Here is a 16,308-nt window from a genome sequence, read left to right as displayed (position 1 = left end):
CCCCAATAGGCAGAATAGTATGGCTGCAGTACGCCTACTGCAAACCATCGTAGCAGTCTTCGAGTACATGCGGGGTATACAAGCCAAAAGGGACGCCGTTTGCGAAAGTTTCCGGCGTTCTCCAATTCGATGAATTGTTTGCTCAAGTTCGTTCAAACATGGTATCTCATCAGATAAATGTGCATGAAGACATTTCAACCGACATCGGCTTGCTTGATGAATAGGTGGGTGAGCACCTCTACTCTTTACGGGCTCTAAAATTGGTCACGATATTGACTTGGCTAACTGAGGTCAGATAGGATTTATTGGTACTTGCTGCTTGTGTGGGGTTGTGGTGTTTAGGGCACGGGAACCTGGTTGACCCAATCGAAAGAACTAGAGTGTGGTAAACTATTACTACCTGTGCCCCATTAATCCTACAGAAGCGATAAACACCACGAGTGTCCATGTTGCAAAATCGAACCGGTCTAGTTGTTCCGTTCTTGAATATTCTTGCCAAAGAATTGGGCCACAGGCCACATATGAGGCAGCAGTCATGGGCCATGTCACTTCTACTCGATCGAACACATTTTCGGCTTTAAATGCCGGTCAGAAAGAACTGCCGTGGCTCGATCTCAATACATGCAGGACACGACTTTCAGAGTCCTTGAAATGCTGCTGGTTTGAACAAAACTGCAACATCATTTTCATTCAAATCAGCTTCAGCATTCATGTACAATGTGCGCATGCATGAGGGTCCTCGTATTGCTTTGAGCATTCTGTCAATACCCATGGAGGTGAGTGAATGTAAGGGGAATCTGAATTTCGAGTAACATCAGGCCATAAACAGATTTCTTCATCTGTAAGTTCCTCCTGTGGGTTCTTTGACGGCCACCATTTTGTTTTGGTTCATAAATGATCAGTATATTCCTTTGCATGAGACAATTTGTATTTGGAAAGGCCTCCATGACCCAGTCTCTTCGCCGACAGTCTACCTTTCTTTTGCTTGATATGCTTTCGTGGATCGATGATCGTTGATATTCTTAATTTTTGGGCAAATGCCCTTGTAATCCATTGTCTGCGCATGTTTTTCCACCACCAAAAATGGCACTGCAAGTGCACGCGTTTAGCAGCAAACCGAACCAAGCCATACGATCTCAGCGTGGTGCTACTATAATGATGCTGAGAAGAACTCCAATGTCTACTGACTCACAGCTGAAGAAGACAGCTGCTTGATGTACCACCAACCCGACACAATACAGAATATCCAAAGACCCAACTTAACTAGGGCTGGACAACGAATTGCAAGGCCATGCAAGTGGCGGCGGTGGCCCAGGATGGTGATCACTAATGTCAGTATATTATGACGCTTTAACATCACTAGAATTCAAGGCAGATGCAGGATTGTATCAGCCGAAATCATATCTCGCATACCAGCATGGCTGTCGCGGAGCACAACCGAAGTGCTCAGACTAAGTCAGACACCACTAAAAAGGTGTCCTAGTTGCCCTCTGCTGGTTCGACTTGTACGGATATGTATGTATTCCTAATACACCCGGTTAATTTTTCCAGTTGTACTAAATGGTATGTGTGTGCAGTCATTCCCGAGGAAGCCACTGCGGATGGCGCCCTTGTCGGACGAATTCCAACCTCAATGAAATGAGATGGTGGTGAGCTTCTGCCGCCGATTAATGCAGACCAAAATAAGAAGATTGGAACAGGTGTGGGGACCGAGGCTTACCGGACCAAATGCCGCAAACGCAGATGCGGCAGCAATCAAAAGCCATGAAAGGCACCCATATCCGCCTTCAACACTACTATAATCCGATAGGGAGTGGTGACCTTTTACCATCGGTGGGTGACGGCTTATAAGGGCGAATGGGCCAATAATGAGCGGCAAGATAGATGTCCAATACAGGAACAAACATAAATATCCGCCTTTTCGTCTGGCTTTGAACATTGTTGAGTTATTACCGCCTATGAGTGACGAGACGGGTGGGAAAGATATGGGCCACAAGGCAAACTCAGCGATGATGAACTCCGAGCGGTGGCAGACTGAGCCGCGCCTGAGAACAGAGTCAATAGGCTACAGGCCGCAAATACTGCCGCAACAATGGGCCGTGCCAGACTCTTAGAGCCACGATGATTGCACTGGTATGGGGCCAGGTGCCGTCTACAGAATCTTCTGCACAATGGCTGCTGTGACAAAGGAAAGCCTAAATGAGGCTTGTCAACTCGATTCCACCATCCCATGAATAACCATTCCATCTTTTGGGGGAGTGATGTTGTGTGAACAGCTTCCCACTACTGGAGCAGAGCACTTGGGCCTATGTTAAGTTTCCGGTGTCCCTGTATATCGGCCTGGGGTAGGCTACGTTGCTTGTCACGACATTCCCATGTTGAAAATACATCACAAACTTCACGACAAACCTTACGTACCAACATTCAAGAAAGTTTTTTTTAAGTACACACATGCTGGCAGAGGTAATTCGGACCACGACACGCAGATGCGGCAGCAATCATACGACATGAGCCTAACGGCCATGATCACATGCACATCCGCCTATTTTTAACGAGAAATAACATCCGTTAACCACATCAACAAGACTGGCAGTTCACATGGGCAGCGGTGGTTTTATGTTGATAATGCTATACGCGACTGCAAGTAGATAGATGAATCATGACATTCAAAAGCCAAGACAAAGATGGAGGACATCCAACCGGGTTTCCGAAAGCGACGAAAACTGGGCAACACAGACAGATAATACTCACTCCGAGCTTGAGTTCCTCTACAGGGCAGGGATGCAATCGCCGATGAGCGGCTTCATGTGGTCCAACACTGCGATTGGCAGGCTGGACGTCAGTGCGGGATTCGTTGATTGAGGATTTTTCAATGGTTTCGGGTTCCTTGTAAAATAACCCGGGGTAATGGTTATTGGTCCCTTGCAAAGCAGCCTGGAGTGTGGTGTACGTTTCTACCAAATAAACATGCTAGGCGAAGACTTTGTTGCACTCTTTTTATGAGCTGAGCATCGAGAAGCTTAGGGCTATTATATTATACTATTGACATTCAGAAAAGGTTCCATCCATATAAACATTAGTTCCATATATCCCAAAATAAACAATATCAACTATACAATACATAATAAGTCAGTAATAATAACACATATTAAACCACCCTATCCTCCCTCGCCTCCTTCTCCTTCTCCTCTCCACCCTCCCACCCAATCACTCAACCAGGGAAAAAAAAAAAAAAAAAAAAAAAAAAAAAAAACTACTTCCACTCCCACTCAATAACATACATAAACGCCTCCCCAAGATACCCCGTCAACAAAAGTCCCTGCGCATACTCAATAAGCTCCATACTAGGCACATCCAGCGACCGGAAGCGGTCCCCGGTGCCGCCGCCGCCGGAGCGCACGTGTACGCGTTTGTCGATGATGGACTTGAGCATTTCCTTACCCGGGGTGACGAGGAGGTAGCGGGATTGGGCATTTGTGGTTGTGGTGGTGGGGAGGTCGGTGCGGGGGTTGAAGGAGATGCAGTCTTGGGTTGTGGGGGTTAGCCAGTTTAGGTGGTTGTGTTCGTGTTCTTCTTGGTCTTGTTCTGTTGGTGCGGGTGTAGATGTAGGCGCAGCAGGCGCAGGAACACCATCAACCATAGCAAACTTAACATCCGAATCCATACTAAATAGAATAATCGTATTAACCTCGGGCCTAAACTTCATCCGAAAGGTCGTAAAGTTCCTTGGATCAAGATAAAACGTGTAACTATTCAGCACGTTGATATCGGCTGGGTCCGAGCAGCGGATTTTAAGCAGTGCTTGATCCTGGGCTGCGGGTGGACAGCGGGGTTTCACGGCGAGGGATTTGGATTCGCGGAGGGAAACGGAGGGGATGCATGAGGGGATGTGGGCTTCGATGGCGGCGGTGTGGCAGAGGTCGCTGCAGAAGCGGGTTATTTTGCATGCTGCACTTTGTTAGCCCGGGGGCTTATCAGGAAGAGGTGGGTAGGTAGGGTTAGAGGGGAGAGAGAGAGTGGGGGGGGGGGGCTTACAGTTGCATAGAACAGGCGTTGGTGTGTTGCAGTTCCTGCATGGGCCGGGCTGATTCAAGCCCCATTCTCTCCGTTCGGCAGCGAGGACTTCCCGTCGACGGTTGAGTTCTGTAATTCTCTTCTCGGCGTAGCCGATTCTCTTGCGCGTGGGATGGTCTTCGGGCGTTTTTCGCGCCATATTCACTAGCTGCTTGTACGCGTGGGTAGCCTTCTCGATGGAATCGAGATGTTCACGCGACACGCATAGTGCACTGAGTGCATCGAACGTTTCCGGGGCTTCTGGTCCCTTGACGGCTAGAAAGTCGTCGACGAGTTTCTCGAAAAGGTCCGATGCGTCGCGGTTCAGGCCGGCGTCCATGTACGATCGACCCAGACGGTGGATGACCTTGAGAGATTCAGGGTCGCGCAAGCGACGGTACTGCTCGAGGATATCTTTGATATCAGCCGGGAAGTCAAAGTTATCCGAGCTCTGCAGGTATCGCATAACAGCATCACGAGTTTCTGGGTTATTCAGTCCGAAGAAAGTCTTGCAGTGGGGAATCGTGCGGGCGGATATCGTGCGAGATTCCTTGTCGAGACCCAGTTTCTGGTACAAGTGGGAGAGCTTGTTCATGGCGTTTAGAGTGGTTCCGTTTTGGATTCCGAAGACTGTGTCTAGGGCGGGAACTGCTTTTTCGAGTAAGAGGAGGGCAGACTCTAAGTCGCCTAGGAAGATTTTGAGGGAGGCAAGGTCTTGCATGCTGTTTAGGGTTTCGGGGGCGTTGTGGCCGAGGGCTTTGAGACGGCCTGCGAAGGAGCGCTCATATAGTGCTGCGGCTTCGGTTGCGTAGCCGTCTTTCTCGCAGAGTGTGCCTAGGTCGTGTAGGACTTCGAAGTTTTTTGGGTGGTCACGACCAAGAGCACGCTTGTACAGCCCTAATGACTCGAGGTAGCACGCTTCTGACTCCGCGGGCATGTTGAGTCCCCGGTATGCCTGTCCTAGCGCATGCAGCAGTGCCGCTCGTACGAGCTTGTCGATGTCCAACCCCGGCGTCTCCTGCAACATCCTAAGAGCATCATGATACTCCACAACCGCAGCCCGCAAATTCCCCTGCTTGAACGCCGACTCCCCCCGCACCCGACAGGAAAGCGTCTTCGACCACGTCGTCGCCGCAGCCAACTCATCCTTCAACTGTAGAAAAAGCTGCGCAACCTCATCCATCTGCAGAATCCTTTGCCGACCCGAAGCATCATGGACAATCACCGCTCCCGCACCGGAAAGATACTGCATGTGCACGAAGGCGTTCTGGCTGTCGCGCAGTAGGTCGACGTACTCTGCTTCTGGGATTGCGAGGGTGTTGAGGTTTTCTTTTGATTGGAGGGCTTGGCGCGCTTGTTCGGTTTCGAACATTGTTGAGCGGGGGGTGCTTTTGCCGCTAGAGGGTTTGGAGTCGCGGGAGATGAAGGAGAAGCGGACTGTGTTTACTCGTTTCATTAGTTTTTTGCCGCGATTTGAGGCAGATTTTGCGCGTGATAGGCCTGCGTTGTTAGTATATGAGATTGTCTTTGGGGGGGGGGGTGCATACCTTTTGTCTTTCGGCCAAAGAGTCTCTGGAAGAGCGAGTGTCTCTTGGGTTCCTTGTTGAGTGAAGATTCTCGCGATTCATCCTCCAAGAGATCGCCCCGTGAGTCGACAGAGATGTCTCTATGAAGGTCCTCCTCTTCGCAAAGAGTCAAATGCTTCTTGTCGATAAGCGGTACACCAGGCGCTACAACAGTTAGCCCTGTACATCTCCGTATGGAAGGCTAGACTTACCACTCATGGTCATACCACCCAATGGATCAGCAATATGGTCATCCATTGACTGAAACACACCGTTTGGTGCATGTACTGGCAACTGTCAGCCAACACTTCAGGTCATCGCAAACACAAGTCATACCTCTCTCCAAATCATACAACCCCGCAAAACTAATCGCAACCAGCTCATCCTCCTCTTGCTCCAGTTCTACCAACGTCAGCAGTCGCCCTATCAACTGTCAAGAGTCCAAAGGGCAAACATACTCCTAGTAGCCCACGAATCACGAATCTTCCTCGCCTTCTTCGAAAAGAACAACTCCCCGGTCCCGCTAGGACTCATCGACAACGGAGCCTTGGACCGGCTGATGCTTCGCGGGGTGATGTTTCTGGGTGTAATGCTGGGGGTTCTGCTGGGGCTTTTGGCGGGTGTCAGGTCCATTGAAATTTTTCGGAAACTACCGCTGTCTCGGGGGTCGTTGAGGATAGGTTCGTATCTAGATAGTCAGTTCGTTCTGGTTTTGAGTGTAGATGGATGGGTGGGACGAACGAGATATTGCACTTTTCTCCGCAGTTTTTGCATGCCACGGATGTTGTTCCTGTCTTGTCAGTGACACCTTTGTATATGCCATGTGGTGAAGACTCACTCTTATGCCGGTCCACTCTCTCCGTCTCATCGATGGCAAAAGCCCGCTCACACTTTCCGCAGAAGAAGCGTAGTGGTCGGCAGTCAAACGCAACCAATCGCTTTTCCATCCGATAGCCTTTGGTGATCAATCTATACAGTCAGCACTACGCATATAACCACAACCGCAAGATGGACATACCGATCCCTCGTCATAACATAAACCGCCACCGCACTCCCGGGACAATACCTTGTCAGGTAATGCTGTTCCAACTCCTCTCTATCCAATTATCAGCCCCCCATCCCCATCCCCATCACTCTCTCACCTAGGCGGGAAACATACGCTGATGGAAAAACAGCCTCGCAATCCGGACACTTCGCCTCCACCGCCCCAAGCATAAACCCATCATCATCTCGAAACGGCGGAAAGAGGCGCAATGCCTCTTGGAAGTTCTCAATTTCTGGCCCTTCGCCTAGGGTATCTGCGTTTATCAGTATTCCACCACATCGAATTCGGGTATAATTGAAGAGGAAGTACCATTCATCGACCTCCGCCCCGCTAGCGATAATAACACCTCTGACGCGCGAAGAATACGGGTCCGTCCTTGGGCTTTGTTGGAGCTGTCTGCGGAACTGCTGAGGGTGATGTCTTTTTCGAAGTCTTGCTGTGTGGATGTTTGGAGGAGGGGGGCGTCTCTAGTTTTGTTAGCGGCCATTGTCATTAATGATAATGACGGTTGACAGAAAGTAACTTACTGCAACGAAACCCTCCTAGAACTCTGACCCATACCGAAATAATCCATCCTGACACTTGTCTGTTCGTCCGCCTGTCCGACAACCAGGAAGGGATGAATGAATAAGCGAGTGAACAACAACGACCGTCAACCAAACCGCATCAATTAATCAATCGGAGAAGAAAGAAAGAAAGAAAGAAAACAAGAGCAGAAAATCGAGACAAAATCAAAAACAATCAAAAGCAACAACGGGAAAAGAAACGGACGAACGACCGACGGATGAGGCATCATTTTCAATCTGCATGAAGCTGGCATACTTGGGGGGGTTTCAAGGAGGGCGGATCTGGACTGACTGTCTGTGTGAGAGGATCATCCCTCGCATGGATTCTTTCTCGTTGGCACAAATACATAGAGGATATGGTATGGAGTGCAGTACAGATGATGGTTGAGAGGGATGTATGAGGTCCAAGAGAAGAGAATGCGATACATCAGATGCACTCATCCCCGTCTGCATGGCGCATCGCACCCACCCAGCGACCCAAACTGATAACCGATAGAACAAGTGATATATGCTCCCTGGCAGGGGAAATCGAATAAAGCCAGAAAAATCGAAGATCCCCCTTGCATTGATCTGTCAGATTGAGAGATCTGTGTAGATGTGTACTTGTACGGAGTACAATTCTTTTGTTGCCGTACGGTGGTGACCATGATGGCATACATCACATACGAGGCAATAATTGGATTATAGTACAATGCTTTATATACTAGCACTCGAGAAGTCTAACTGCCATGCATGAACTGCAGGAGTGGATTTGTCGGTTTATTGTACTTTCTCAGGGCTTGGGCTTGTGTAGAACCTTGTAGATCCATAAGAACATGTCTACTCTACTTGTACGAAGTAGTCTACTCTGCTGAAACTCGACATATGACATGAAGCAATTATTGAAAATAGTATACCCCAGGAGTGTCATTATTCAATATTCCTCACCGCACCTGCCAGAAACCGCTGCAGGTAGCTTTATTGCAAGTTTATCAGTACTAAGTTTATCAGTACTCCGTGTTTAGATGGAGGCCTACTCCTACGCAGGACATATGACAGATGATAATTTGAAATTAACTGATAATACACGATTTAGAAAAAAGAAAGACGTGCGCTCGTAACACCATGAGAGAATGCATGCATCGCTGAAAGAAAAAAAAAAAAAAAAAGAAAGAAAGAAAGAAAACAAGGGACAATTTTAACAGAACCAATCCATATCCATATCCAACGCCAGTGCCAATAGACAATAAGAGAGATCATAAGGGTATCGAACATGACATAAACAAAAACAGGGAAACATACTCCGAGACAATAGAAAAGAAAACAAGGGATAGTAATGAGATCACGCCCACCGCCATCCCGACCCAGGTTCCTCACTTATAACAGACGGCAAAAGACTCCCCTGGCCAGACGTTGAAGACGACGACGAAGAAAACAATCCCCGCCTACCACCCGGTCGCTGGGTATGGCCGTGATTTGCCTGGGTCTGGCGCTCTCTCATGAGCAAGGCCACAGCCGCGTTCGTGTCGATGCCCTCGCCCGTGTCTGTGGTTCTCAACGCCCACTTGGCGTCTTTCTCGTTGAATCCCAGTTCGCGGACAATCATGTCAATCGCGCGGTCGACGGGGTCGAGGACGGGTCCTGAACCTGAACCGGGACGGGTAGACGACTGCATATAGAAGACGGGCTGGTTGAAGCGAGCCGGCATGGGCGGTAGTGGTGGACGGGACTGCTGCTCGAGCCCGTTCATCACGACCGTGTAGCTGGAAATAGGCCGCTCGTCCGAAAACGAGGTGCGAGTTCCGTTCATGCGTGGTTGCGAGCGTTGGTTGCGCAGCTCCGCAGCAAACGCCGCTTGTCTCACGCGGTGACCCTGAACGGAACTGTCAGAGGAACTCGAGTCGGTTCGAGACCGGAAACTACGGTCGTCGACGAGGGAGGAGCTCGATGACGTGGCGCTAGCACCGCACGACCGCACGGACGGGCATGAGGATCCTGCGGCGGCTTCGCAGGTCATGTAGGATTTCGAGACGGCTTCCTTGAGAAACGAGGAACGGGTGACACTGTCGTCGAGGAGATCCCATTTGGTCAGACCCATGGATTTGGCTTTCTCGAACGTTGCGGTGGGGTTTTTAATAGGGCAGATGGATCCGAGGCTTAAAACGGCGGAGAGACCTAATGTGAGGACGTAACATGTCCATTCCTCTGTTTCGGTTAGCTCGTATTCGTGACAGGTCATATTGGGTTTTTTTTCTCTTTATAAGAGCACTCACCTAGATACCTTTCTTCCTTGCTGTCATCACCAACCTTGACATCTAATCCGTTGTATACTCCAGCCCTGCGCGCCTCGGCACATTTACCATGGATCGGCTGAAGCAATACGTTCAAGCAGGTGAAGAGCTCTGTCATGTCATACATCTGACCCTTCGATAGACCACCAAGGTTCCCCTGTCCAAAACCCGCGGGCGGCTCGAACAGAACATTGTTCATTCCAAACGGCTCGGTGATGGAGAAGGTTATCGAGGTGTGCTGGTTCCGAGCCTGCACACCACCATTCAACCAGTCCATTTGTCCCGTGATATCGTTCTCTCTGCCCTTCCCGCATCCGAAGATCCGACAGAATGTCCAGATCCGCCACAATGCATCGTCAATCTCTGTGGCTCGTTCGGAGTCGACACCAGCCAGGCCACGGATAGTGTCGGGGCGGAGGAAGCTGTTGCACCGGGTCAAGATGATGGATTTGAGCTGGGCGAGGGTGAAGATGTCGTGTGCATAGCGTTGGAGGTAGAGGGTGGGAGTATAGTCGGGCACTTGCGCGTCTGGGTCCAAGAAGACCTGCCATTCGCTAGCCCAGGGCGGACTCATCTCGCGCAGCTCCCAGGCGGGGGCAGACATCTTGAAGACAGCGCCTTTAATCATGTCGAGCTCGTGTTGTTTGAAGATGCGATAGAACTGACGGTTCAGCGCTGCAAGACTGAAGAGGTCGTCCAACGACGACGCCTGTTCAATAATCAACCGTACAGCCCGGTCGGGCATGATGCTCGGCATTTTGATCAAGGGAGGCGATGACGGGTACGGAACGTTGGTGGTGCCCACTCTACTAGGCGATGGCATGCCACCGTCGAGTTCATAGATGATCTCGGGGGCCTGGAGACTGCCCAGTTGGTAGGGGAGGACGTAGGTGTTGCTGCGTCGCATCTTACTAGACGATATAAACACCTTTTCTTCGGTGAATTCGTGGTTAACGGGCTTGACGGGACCTCCGACGACACTTGACTCGCTATCTGGTGTACGTTCAGAGACAGTCGAAGGTGTTGTGGATGTCGTTGTTGGTGGTGTTCTCGTTGCTGCTAGTGCTGCTGTCGCAGAGGCCGCCCATTGTCCCACCGGCTCCATCTTCTTTGTCTGCAGGCGAGGCAGTTGAAGTCGCAATTCTCTTTCATTGCAGATCGAGGTCGGTCTTATCGATTCTGGAACGGGCTCGATATGTTCTTTGTTGTTGTTGTTGTTGTTGTTGTTGTTGTTGTTGATATTCTTGCTCTCGTCAGACGGTGATGTTCCACGGTCGCGAGCAGCGGATTCCATCTCCGATCGCATATTGGAACTACTAAAAGAACGAAGATGCAACTTGCGCCCAAAGCCAGGCACAGCCAAATGAAAAGGCATTTTGGAGTTTTGATGTTTTTTCTTCTCCTCCTCCAGTTGTTGTAAGATAGTATGAGGCAGAATGTTGGAGGGAGGACGAGGAGCGGGACGAGTCGCAATCATCTGCATATCGCCTCTACTTATCTGCAGCGGACCAGCCAGTGACCCGCGCGAGGCTGTCAGATTGCTAGTGCTGCAGGCTTTTTTAGCCTGCTTAGTGGTGTTTCTAGTATTAGGTGCATTAGAGGCATTTTTAGGTGCATTCTTAGGGGCGTTGTTAGTGGCCGTATTAGTGGTGCAGTACTGCAATAAGGCGTTTTCCAACTCTTCCTCCGCCTGTGATAAGGTGGGCCCTCGGGGAGACTTCCCTGCGCGCAATGTGGCGTAGCGTTGCTCATCACATTTTCCGTCACATTGTTTCTGTACTTCGCCTTCTGCGCGACTCATGGGTGTGTTGGATGTTTTCGGGGTTTTGAGTACTGTCAACGGCGCCATTTGAATAGGTGGTTCCCGGGGCAGTGGTTTGTTCACCTCCGCCATTGACGGTTTCTTCGCTATCTTCTTCGTTTTCTTCTGATCTTCATCATGTTCCACCGCGATCGTCTTGTTCCCGTTAGACTTCACTGGTTCTCCCAGCACAGACGCCGTATCGTCAAATACTCCGAGAGCCACTGGTGACCCGATTGAGAATGCGTCTGCCGATTTGTATCCGAACCCCGGATATTCCGACCCCATACTAGTGAGCGACGACCGTCGGGAATAGCACGATGAAGCCCGGTCGACGCTATCATCATCGGAGGACGAATATGCGTCTAGCAGGTCGCTTTCCCACGACTCATGTCGCGAGTGGCCTTTTTCTTTTCCGCTCTGTTTGCTCTGCGTGCTCTGTTTGCTCTGCGTGCTCTGCGTGCTTTGTCTGTTCTGTCTGTTCTGGAGATGCGATGCGAACGGATGCTGGAATTGTTGACTATGCTGTTGCACGCTGAGCGGAGAGATTATGCTTGTATTGCGCGAGTGAGCGATACTCGCTAGCGATCCCGGGTTTCTTCGACTCATGGGCGACACGGATGATTGTATATCGGATCGTTCGTCGTCTGCTATCATCCGGACTGGCGATTTTACTGGTGCTCCTAGGTTCTTCGGAATAGTCAGAGGTCCGGGTTTGAAACCTCTATCGACGATCGGTCGTTTAGGTAAAAGCGTTGGATCTGTGTCTTCCATGTTGAAGCTCTTCATTTTGTTTCTTTTCGGTCGTCTTCTTTTCAGTCTAATACGCAGGTCAAGTGTCTGTTGATCATAAATCTCTCATGATACCTGCGCCAGACTTGTCGACAAAGGGCTTTGTCTTCGTTGCCTATAAAACGCCTTGTCAAGCTGCTTTCAACTTCACAAAGGACAAAGAGTCAACTGCCTATAAACCATCAGCCAAATTGACAATACCTCATTGTCCAGCGTACCTCTTTACCTTTCTTAGCGACAAAGACCAGTGTTCAACGTATGCAATAATACACAAAGTGAAAGATGTGATAAAGAAAAACCCAGGTCTATTCAATCCAACGCTCAAATAAAAAAGACTTGAAAAAACCATCAAAATAATCAACCAACGCCAACTCCCAAATAAAACCCCCCGCTGACCGCTACCACTACAACCACGGCTGTGTCCAGGGCTCAACAGCCAACCGACCCCAAGGGGCGAAATCTGAGTCTGGATACTTGCAAGTGGACGTGAGACCTACGAAACAAGAAGGATGGCGGATGATGAATGGATTTCCGTCGCTGTCATGTCATGGTTTGGACCCATGGGGGCGGTTTAGGTGCTCTTACTATGGGTTCTTACTACGATGGTTGTGGCTTTGTGTCATGCTATTGCCGTACGGAGCACTAGTAGATACTTCTATATAGAATTTGGACCCTATGTTTCGTGGGCTGGATGTTGGCTTTGCTGTCCGGATGGGGTAAGTGATCTATGTGCGCCATGGACGGGAAGACATTGCCCCGATCGACGGTTTTCTACGGCTCTCAGGTCTTAACTGGTGACAAGGTGTACAGAGTATGGTAGAGCTCTGAAGTAGGGTACTGTACTCTATTCTGTATATTTCTCTCGATCATCCAAGTCATCTTACTCCGTATGCAGTCATTGTTTACTAGTATTCGTACTCGTATACGAGCAGAGGCAGAGTAGATCTTATCAGCTTAGCTATCTTATCTCAAATCATCCTTCACCATATTTAGTACGCATTCTTCAGGTCAGATCCAGCTAAATCCAAACAATCAAACATAATTATCTGCATTTTTCTTAATTTACTCTATACTACGGAGTAATCGTACCTGCAATCATCACATTCCACGACTAATTCTGTACTCCATACTCCATAGGGTGAGTTCTATTCCTGTTCACTGCGCCACCCCACCATACCATACCGTATTCTGCACTTCGTACCATTCCAAGTAAGTCTGGCATATTTAGAGCTCTACTCATCCATCCTCATCCTCCATACGTATGCAAGTGTCAGGTTGACTCTTCGGCCCCGCCCCGCCCCGGCACCGATACGGCCCCATTGCTATGCTATGCTATGCTCAGCCGACCAACACACTGCCCACACATACCTTATCCATTCCACTTCGAAGGACTAATACCCTATTCCCCGGGGAGGGAAAAGGCTAGGCTATCCCGACAAAAGACTCAAATAAACCGCCCAAACAACCCCAACCAAACTCCCAACCAACAGTCGCTTATCAGCGGGGATAACGGTAAAGTTCAGGATCGAGACTAGCGGCCATAATTTGAAGCCCGCGATCATGAGGGGGTAGAAGTCCTTTTGCATTCTTTGTTAGGGTGACAAAAGTACGTACCGAACGAGTCATGGGTGGCTTACATTCTGGAGCTGGGTTGTGATAACATCGTAGTCTTGGCCGCGGAGCGTGCCGAGGGTGATTATGTAGAGAGCTGTGCTTAGGGCGCCACCAATGAGTTGGTCAATGGCGATTTTGGCGATTGTGTTGGGGATGTGTAGTTTTGTTTCTTTCTTTTCTTTTTCGTTTCCCTTGTCCTTGGGGTTTTCCTTGGGGACGATTTTCTCCCCCGGAAACGACGCCTCCAGCCCCTCAAGCCATAAAAACGTCACGGGCGAGAGAATAAACGCACACGTGGTGAATTGGAATAATGTCTGGACGTCCAATTCGAATGGGACCTTTTTTTCATTCTGTTAGATCTGCCCCGCTGTGGGTTATTGTGTGGGTGTATGTACCTCAGCTCGATAAGCTTTGATGCCCTGGGCTAGGACGTTTGATCCGGCGTTTATGAGGGCGGATTGGAGGGTTGCTTTTGCAATGGAGGGAAGGGCCATTATTTTGTTGTGTTTTTATTTTTGTTTGTGTTTGTGTGGAAAGCTTGTCTGTTAAATAGTGGTGGTGGTGACCATGGTGTCAGATATATAAAGTCGGCGGTGATGCGGATATATGCCAAGAGCAGAATTGCATATCTACACAGCGAGTACGCAGAGTACTCTTCATTTATCTTTCACTTTTCTGTACGAATTACAGTGCCAAACAATTTGGCTTCTATGCGCTCTACATTTTTCAATTCTTTCTCAGCACCCACAGTGCTCAGAAGTCAGAGTTCTGCCGTTGGGCCTACAACAACTCTATCCATTTCATTCTACGCATACCGTCAATTTGAGCACATTTCCCATTCAATGATTCTGTCGGAGTTACCGGAGGGATTAGTATTGGACATCGCGGACTTCCTGGACACGGAGAAAAATGTCCTCGTGTTCACCCAGCTAAGCCGACACTTCCACAATACTCTAATCAGCTACATTTACCGTCGCAATGCAAAGAGCTCGGGTGGGTCTGCATTGCTATGGGCAGCAGAACATGGCCAGGAGTCAACCGCCCAGCAAGCCCTCGCCAACGGAGCTACCGTATCAGCGACCAATCGTCGGGGCGAAACGCCTCTCCATCTGGCCACAAAAGCGGGACATTTTAAGTATGGTGCGGTATCTTTTGAATGTCCAGAAGGTGGATGTCAACTGTAAGAACAAGTATCACCAAACACCGCTTATTGCACCAGCTGTTGACCGTCACAGTCTACCACAGTGATGCAGCAGTTGTCCAATAAGATCCCTGAAGATGGAGCCATTTGTTGACCCCTGGAATATCCGGGAAAGGACAATGCTATCTTGAGCATATGCTGGCAAGATCTGGTACGGCTGTCCCCGCTGGAAATCGGATATTTGAACTGGGCCCTGAGATTACACCAAGTGGAGACCAGCCGGTTAATTCTGACTTCACTGTCCAGCGATGAAAATGATGTTCTTCATTTATGACCATGACGAATGGGATCACTCCATCCACCTGCTGCGCCAACATATTTGGTCGACTCAGAAGTCGTCCTTGCGCCAGTCAACTGTGTTTGGTCCCATGCACGGTGCCCGGAAAGACCCTTGGGGCGCCACTTTCACCACAGCATCGATCAAGATCAAGACGAGTCGAACCCTACTAAAGAATCTTCTGCCAAACTCATCTTATAGCTTCGTGGGGCCTGGCAGTGGCTTGTGCTACTTTTTCACAAACCAGCTTGCGTGGTCTAAGCTGGCTGGCGGGTGGTGGCTACAATCACTTCGGCCTCTATATCCATGGTGTGCAATATCAAAAGACCAGCGGGAAGTTTGTCAAAGGCACTTATCTACCTGTTATATTTGAGGATTGCATGGATTCCATTACGTCAGGCCATGAGGAACTGGGCCTCCCAAAGGTCTTCAGCGACATTGATGTGCACCAGCGCGAGGAGTCTTACCATATCGTGACCAGCTGGCGAGGGGCCACCTGGGGTAGATTCAGTCTGAAGGGGCTGAAGCCTGTCAAAGAGAGCGTAGTGCAAAAGCCCTCGACGGATAGAGACTTCTCCGAGGAGTCCGGACTCCTCATTCATCGATACATGTCTGCAGTTGGAGCAGACCGCAAGGGGGTATCTGAAGTTGAGTATCCGATGCTTGTCTCTTGTGCAGACGAGGAAAAGCATGAAATACGTCGACCGACTTGGTCAATGGCTACTTCTGATGCTATCGTTGATATCGATGGGCTCGATTGGGAGAGCCTTCCTACCCTGCATCACATTGTGTTCCGATTGGCAGAGATCCCGGTGTTCAGCGTTGTCGAAGCCAAGATGATTGGGGGTAAGGGAGTGACGGATTTGTCTACAGCTAAGGAGATCTCTTATTTGTGATGTTAGATTTTATTTCTACATATGGGAATGTTGGCGTCCTCAATTCATGACCAGTTATCCCGGCGGGTCCGATCTACGAGAGAGCTAGTCTTGGGCTTCCAAATATTAACAAGTGGCATTGCCACAGTGAATTCGTGAATGTTAGAAAGACTTAAGATTACCAGTGAGTTGTCATATGTACGACTACCAGCAGCGAATTTCACAATAACTTTTATACATAACATCCTT

The 16,308-nt window shown here is 49.5% G+C and overlaps 4 protein-coding genes across 4 annotated transcripts; 1 reads left to right on the top strand and 3 right to left on the bottom strand.

Annotated features, from left to right (window-relative positions):
• Window positions 1-3,253: 3,253 nt before the first annotated feature.
• ASPGLDRAFT_37670 (uncharacterized protein) lies at window positions 3,254-7,237 on the bottom strand (the record flags this gene model as incomplete). The annotated part of the gene is made up of 12 exons (XM_022544856.1): window positions 3,254-3,948; window positions 4,036-5,553; window positions 5,601-5,783; window positions 5,831-5,905; window positions 5,955-6,020; window positions 6,077-6,306; window positions 6,360-6,408; window positions 6,457-6,587; window positions 6,637-6,714; window positions 6,778-6,916; window positions 6,973-7,130; window positions 7,191-7,237. The coding sequence occupies 12 exons, from the start codon at window positions 7,235-7,237 to the stop codon at window positions 3,254-3,256; spliced, it is 3,369 nt and encodes a 1,122-aa protein (XP_022398548.1).
• Window positions 7,238-8,550: 1,313 nt separating this feature from the next.
• On the bottom strand, window positions 8,551-12,089 carry ASPGLDRAFT_37669 (uncharacterized protein; the record flags this gene model as incomplete). Its single annotated transcript, XM_022544855.1, has 2 exons — window positions 8,551-9,413; window positions 9,482-12,089. 2 exons carry the CDS (start codon window positions 12,087-12,089, stop codon window positions 8,551-8,553), a joined length of 3,471 nt encoding a protein of 1,156 aa, XP_022398547.1.
• Window positions 12,090-13,137: 1,048 nt separating this feature from the next.
• Window positions 13,138-14,342, bottom strand: ASPGLDRAFT_59865 (Mpv17/PMP22 family protein). Its single transcript, XM_022548405.1, has 3 exons — window positions 14,102-14,342; window positions 13,730-14,044; window positions 13,138-13,669 (listed from the first exon to the last, which is right to left on the bottom strand). The coding sequence occupies exons 1-3, from the start codon at window positions 14,198-14,200 to the stop codon at window positions 13,520-13,522; spliced, it is 564 nt and encodes a 187-aa protein (XP_022398546.1). The 5' UTR covers window positions 14,201-14,342; the 3' UTR covers window positions 13,138-13,519.
• Window positions 14,343-14,729: 387 nt separating this feature from the next.
• Window positions 14,730-16,244, top strand: ASPGLDRAFT_59864 (uncharacterized protein; the record flags this gene model as incomplete). The annotated part of the gene is made up of 3 exons (XM_022548404.1): window positions 14,730-14,886; window positions 15,154-15,342; window positions 15,386-16,244. 3 exons carry the CDS (start codon window positions 14,730-14,732, stop codon window positions 16,078-16,080), a joined length of 1,041 nt encoding a protein of 346 aa, XP_022398545.1. The 3' UTR covers window positions 16,081-16,244.
• Between the last annotated feature and the right edge of the window lie 64 nt (window positions 16,245-16,308).

Source organism: Aspergillus glaucus (assembly GCF_001890805.1).
Source record: "Aspergillus glaucus CBS 516.65 unplaced genomic scaffold ASPGLscaffold_17, whole genome shotgun sequence".
NCBI classification, from domain to species: Eukaryota; Fungi; Ascomycota; class Eurotiomycetes; order Eurotiales; family Aspergillaceae; genus Aspergillus; species Aspergillus glaucus.
Note: the sequence above shows the minus strand (reverse complement) of the source record. Positions and strands in the feature narration are given on the sequence as shown.